Here is a 6,265-nt window from a genome sequence, read left to right on the forward strand (position 1 = left end):
GCCTGCATGGATATTATTTTCAAATCAAGGCGCCACATGGAATGGAGCCCCTCCATCCTGGCTCCAAATTCTCTTTTAATTCAGGTCGTTAATCTTATCCACCCTCCTCTGAGCTCCATACAAATCTCAGGTAAACTAGGAAGTCTTCCCTTTGAGCCTGGAGTCTTTTCTAGAATCAGACAGCCTCTAACCCGAATTGTATCAACTTGGAATCCTGTGGGTCATGTATCTTCTGACACAGAACTGTGAAAATATGCTAAGTGAAATCTTCAATCCTGTCCCCTTTCACACAGCTACCTTGCTTTTGGTCGCTCAGAAGTTAAGAAGGCAACAGGAAAAAGAACACAGAACAATTCTTTTGATTGAACCAAGACCCAAGATATTATGAATTAACCCAAATCTCAGGAAAAATGAAAAAGGCAATCCCAGTTAGGTTACAGGACACAAAAGATACCAAGAATCGTCATCAAATAAGACTAGGAGGCTTTCCGGAAATGGACAACTTTCTGAAACGCTCGACGAAACTCTTCATTAAACACCGTGTAGATTACTGGGTTGATGAGGGAGTTTAAATAGCCTAGCCAGGTGAAGAAGTCAAAGAGGGCTGGGTGGATCCAGCAGGAGTCCTGGCAGATGGGGAGGACCAGAGATGCAACAAAGAAGGGCAGCCAGCAGATGATAAAGGCCCCCAGAATGATCCCCAGGGTTTTAGTGGCTTTCCTTTCCCGAGCAGCAGAAATCCTCTTGCGTTCCAGGATACTATCAGCAAGCTTGATTCTCACGTGGTTGAAAAAGAGAGGGGAGCCGGCTGAGTGCGAGTGCCCTTCATGGAGGCTGGCATTGAGCGAGCAGACCGAGGACCCCGCAGAGCCTGTGATGAGTTGGGCTGCGGTGAAGCGCTTCCCATAGAGCGAGGGTGGATTCAGGATGTGGTTGCGAGCAGCCCTGTAGATCCTGCCATACAGGATGATGAGAAGCACGGACGGGATGTAGAAGGCCCCACAGGTGGAGTAGATGGTGTAGGAGATCTGAGACGTGTTCACCAGGCAGTCTGACATCTCCTCCTGAGCTTCGGCCTGCCGCCAGAAGAGCGGTGGGACGGAGATGCAGATGGAGATGGCCCAGACGATGGCGATCATGGTGGCTGCATGGCCTGCCGTCCGGCATTTACTATACTCCAGGGCATCAGTAATGGCCCAGTACCTGTCCAGGGCAATGACACAGAGATGCAGGATGGATGCTGTGCAGCATGTGATGTCAGAAGACAGCCAGATGTCACAGAGGATTTGGCCAAAGTTCCAGGTGCGGGTGATGGTGTATGCGATGCTGATGGGCATGACCAAGATGGAGACCAAGAGGTCGGTCACAGCCAGGGACCCAATCAGATAGTTGGCGGGAGTGTGGAGCTTCCTGGTGAGTAAGATGGTGGTAAGTACAAAGGCATTGCAGAGAACTGTGGCCAGCGTGATGATGGAAAGGAACACAGCAAGGGAGATCTTGAGCGCCTGGAGAGACCTGGGGTCCCAGTCCCCTGGGGTTTCTGTAGCATTCAGAGATCTGTTGAAGGCCCCCTGGGGAAGGCCTTCTAGTGACTGGTTTGGTTGGGCCATGCTAGGTGGCTGTCTCTTCCCACAGACTTGCACACACTTGGCTCCTTTCACAGCTGTCCTGCCCACAGAGCAAGATCATCCTGCTGGCTCACGCTGGTGGGAGCCATACATCAGAACAGACCACAGTTGAAAGACCTCAGGACTTGACTATTTGAAGAACACGGAGGCAACTATCAGCTGGTAGTTAAAGGTCTTTCCTACATTAGATGAATCCCATGTCTCACTGTTCTGGAGCTTTGCCCAGCAGATGGTCAAGCCCAGGAGACACATGCTGAATTTGTTAGACAATTATCAGGGTATCAGACCAGTATGGGCAATTCTCTTCTGGATTCTTGTCTTTGGCATCTTGGCTCTTTTCAAAGCTTGAGACATTAGTTTATTTAATGAGAACTTCAGAATTTCCTCCATCCTAATCTGAGAAGATTGTGGATTTCAGGTTGCCTCTGGGGACCTTTTAAAACTATAGAGAGAAAAAAGAAGTACCAGCTTACTCAGAGAAGCAGTCCTGTCAACAGTTCAGTTTTCCCAGGTTCATCTTGACACCTCATGAGGTACTTAACTTTGGTTCTTGTGCCACTGACCGTTTTGGGCCTGAACAGACAAAACATTCTGGTTACCAAGTCTAGCATGAGCTAGGAGAAGGCAGAACAAATGGATCACTGTGGGTTCACCGAGAGGGGCACATGTTGAGAAGCTCTGGGGTTTAAAAAAGAAAACAAGTCAAGTTATGTTCTAGAAAGACAATTCAGAAACCCGAATTTAACTGTGAGATTAAAAGGATACTGCTTAAGGCCGGCAAGGGTGCCATGAAACTGGCATTCTCAAAGGTGTCAGGAGAATACAGGTAGAGTAATGCACCCCACCCCTACAATTCCCAGAAGGGACAAAGTATCTTAGCTGTTGGAAGCATCACAGGTTTGTTACATGAAACCAGCTCTGTAAATTGTGAATCAGAAAGCATGGCTGTATTTATACAGCAACAATAGAAACTAAACAAGACAAAACTGTAGGGGAGGGGTGGAGGCCACCAGGAAAGAAACTAAATTGTTACAATGTATTTCTCTAGGAAGTGTGTGGGAGTGGCCTTTCTTCTATTCATTTGAATTTTCCAGATTTCCTAGAGTGAGCATGAATGACTCTTAAAACCAAAAAAAAGAGCAAAAACAAAAATACCTTTTTGTTAAGCAAAGAGATTAACTACAAAAATAAAAACTCTGAGCATTTTTCATGGTGGAAGTTCAAATCCAGAAAATACATTCAACTTTCCAAATGGAAATTTGGCCACAAAAAAATCTTGAGGACTCATTTTCTTGTCTCCTCTGTGTGCCTCTGGCCTCTGGGTTTAAGTATTAGGGACATGGGCAAGCCTGGGGGTTCTTGGTTCTTGGTGTCAGTGATGAGGCTGAGGTGAGCCAGAGGGCAGCGTCAGCTCAGGCCCATCTGGCGTGACCCCAGTGACCCCAATGGAAGTCCGTGCCTGGGGCCCGGCAGGCACATCCCCTGGGGGTTTTGGGGTTGGCAAGAAGAATGCTAAGATCCCTTAGCCCCTCCTCCACCCCCACTATATCTCCCCTGCCTGGTGTGGAATGCTATAATTCCAGCAGGAATCCCTATGATTCACTTTATTCTTTCCAGGTCATCAATAAGTTTTGCCCTGGGAGCATTCACAGCCTGGCAGGGGAGGCAGACGTGTAGCTTCAAGGACCCGAGGGAAGGAGATGGCAAGGCAGAATTAATATTCACACACTTTTAAAAAATGTGATCAGGGCTGGCCAGTTAGCTCAACTGGTTAGAGTGTGGTGTTGTAACACCAAGGTCAAGGGCTCAGATCCCCCATACTGGCTAAATATAATATATTTTGAACAATGTTTCATCAGTCACTCCCACAACATCATTCTTAAGGGCCACATCTTGTTCCACTGGGTGGCTACATTAAGGGGAAGGTTTGCATAGAATTTGGAGGGATGGGATTCCCGGTGCAAGAGAGGCAAGAGCAAAGGCCTAGAGGTCAAAAAGTGTGGTCAGAGGATGGCAAAAAGACCAGCTAGCTAGAGTGTAGAGAGCAGAGAGGCTGTAGGAGATAAGGATCAGGAGGTGGCCAGTGCCAGGGGTGGAAGGTAGCAGGGCACAAGAGAGAGCTTGGCTTGGACAGGGACAACCTGGGCTCTAATCTCTGCTCTATCCCAGCCTTACTATATGGCCTTAGGCAAGTCCCTTCCCTTTTCTGAATCTCAGATTCCTTCCCCAAAACAGTGGCCACCCCTCCTGCCCCCTAGGGCTGCTGCGAAGCTCCCACTGCTCCTGGCAAGGCCAACCTTTGGTACCCAGTAAAAAGCTGAAGTGCCAAGAATCATTATCATCCTACTCCTTTCTCCACAGCTGGGCCCAGGGCTTTGCCAGGAAGGTTCAGTCTGTGTCTGTTGACTGATATTTAAAACATCAAGAAGCTAAACCTGTATGCAGTACTTTCTCTCCCACTCCCCAAACTTGTGGGCACTTCATCTAAAAAAAAAATCTGCCTGGAGGAGGGGGAAAAGCCTCAATTTAAGAAAACCAATGCTAGGGTTGGCCTGTGGCTCACTCGGTAGAGTGTGGTGCTGATAACACCAAGGCCACGGGTTCGGATCCTATATAGGGATGGCCGGTTTGCTCACTGGCTGAGCGTGGTGCTGATAACTCCAAGGCCATGGGTTCGGATCCTATATAGGGATGGTATAAAAAAAAAAAAAAAAGAAGAAAACCAATGTTAAACCACCAACTCCAGGCATATCCCAAACTTTAAAAGATATTATTATATCTTTTGTGGAGCTCTTGCTATGTCACGCACTGAGCTAGCCCTGGGGCTAAGAGTCGCCCAACCTTCGGAGTGAGCAATATGGTCCCCAACTTACAAATAAGCCAACCAGTGCTCAGAGAGGTGATGTCACCTGCCCGATGCTCAAAGAGGTGATGTCACCTGCCCGAGGTCATCTGGCTGGAAGTGGAAGAACCAGGTCCACAGCTCCAAAACTTCTACACTTCTCCACATTGCCTCAACCCAGAATGAAAAGCCTTAAGCCACATGGGCTTCCAGGGATGAAGCCAGTTTGGGATTCACACTGACACGTGAAAATTATGACCCCTTCTGCCCCCACCCACCCAAATCTCCACCCTAAAAGCCTCTGGCTGAAGTTTTCCTCCCACTTTGGTTCACATGGAAAATGTAAAGTCAGGTTGGACTTTACATTTGGAATTTTCTTCCCTCCAAACAGTCTGGGTGAGTCCCAGACTGGTCTGAGGTCCCATCATTTCCCACGGAAGGCTGGTGTGCTTGCCCCAGCAACTCATGCGGTCACTCCTTGAGTTCCAGGCATTCCAGTGACCTCATTTCAGTGAAAGGCGTGGGCTCAGAAAGGCCTGAGGGGCTGGCAGGTGAACAAGGGCTCGGCCCCTTGGTGACATCTTGTTAGAAAGACAGGGACAGGGTGGATGGCCTTGGTCAGGAGTGCTGGACTGTGGCTCTGCAGGAAGCTACATGATTCTGAGGCCATCTCCCTCCTCTCCTGCCTGCTGTCCTTCCCCATCCTAATCAAAGTTGGGGGAATTTCCCACAATCCAGCTGCCTCTGGAGACAGACTATAGCTCTATAAGAAACTACCTCTCTCTCATCACACTTCAAATAATAAAATAAAAAAATGCAGATTAAAATGACAATGAGGTATCATGTTCACCCGGAAGACAGGTAAAATATTTTAAATCTGATCATGTCACATCAGTAAGGGTGTGGAGCAACAGGAATTGTCACCTACACTAGTAGAGTATAAATGGGAGGAATCCCTTTGGCAAATAATTTGGTGTTATCTCATAAAACTGAAGATGTGATGACTATTTAATGATCCAATAATTCTACTGCTAGGTATGCAAGACACAGAAACTCTTCTATGTGTTTGCCAGCAGACAGAAACAAGAAAGGTCCCAGTAGCATTGACTGTAATAGCAAATGACTACAAATAACCCAAATATCCATCAACAGCAGAATAGTAGAATGTGACACATTCCCATGCTGGAGTGCTTCAGAGAAGCAACACTGAGTAAACCAAAGCTACACACATCAAAAAGGAGAGTCTCACAAACACAACCGAGTGCCAAAGTAAAAAACATGCAATAGCTCAGCTGGTTAGAGCACAGTCTTACAACCCCAAGGTCACGGGTTTGGATCTCCCTACCGGCCAGCCACAAAAAAAAAAAAAAGTGACAAAAAACAAACTGTTTAGGAAGATAAATATATGTGGCAAAACCATAAGAAAAAGCAAGGAAATGATAAAGATATTCAAGATAGTGTTTACCCCTGCAGGGGAAAGGAAGCATGAATGTAATGATGAAGGATTTTATTTTATTTTTTTCCTTTACACTTTCATCATAAAGGGTTTTTTTTGGTCCTTTTTGAGACTGACCGCACCGCGCTCAGCCAGTGAGCGCTGTGAGCGCACCGGTCATCCCTATATAGGATGCGACCCCGCGGCGGGAGCGCTGCTGCGCTCCCAGTGCCGCACTCTCCCGAGTGTGCCACGGGCTCGGCCCCATCATAAAGGGTTTTAAAGACATCAGTGATATGCTATTTTTTTTTTTTTTTTTGTCTTTTTCCGTGTCCGGCAACGGATCGCAACCCTCAGTGT

General features: G+C 47.3%; 1 protein-coding gene across 1 annotated transcript; it reads right to left on the bottom strand.

Moving 5' to 3' along the window:
• Positions 1 to 469: 469 nt before the first annotated feature.
• On the bottom strand, positions 470 to 2,230 carry HTR1D (5-hydroxytryptamine (serotonin) receptor 1D, G protein-coupled). Its single transcript, XM_008572817.1, has one exon. It carries the CDS (start codon positions 1,608 to 1,610, stop codon positions 477 to 479), a length of 1,134 nt encoding a protein of 377 aa, XP_008571039.1. The 5' UTR covers positions 1,611 to 2,230; the 3' UTR covers positions 470 to 476.
• Between the last annotated feature and the right edge of the window lie 4,035 nt (positions 2,231 to 6,265).

Source organism: Galeopterus variegatus, unplaced genomic scaffold, assembly GCF_000696425.1.
Source record: "Galeopterus variegatus unplaced genomic scaffold, G_variegatus-3.0.2 Scaffold50, whole genome shotgun sequence".
Taxonomy (NCBI): Eukaryota; Metazoa; Chordata; class Mammalia; order Dermoptera; family Cynocephalidae; genus Galeopterus; species Galeopterus variegatus.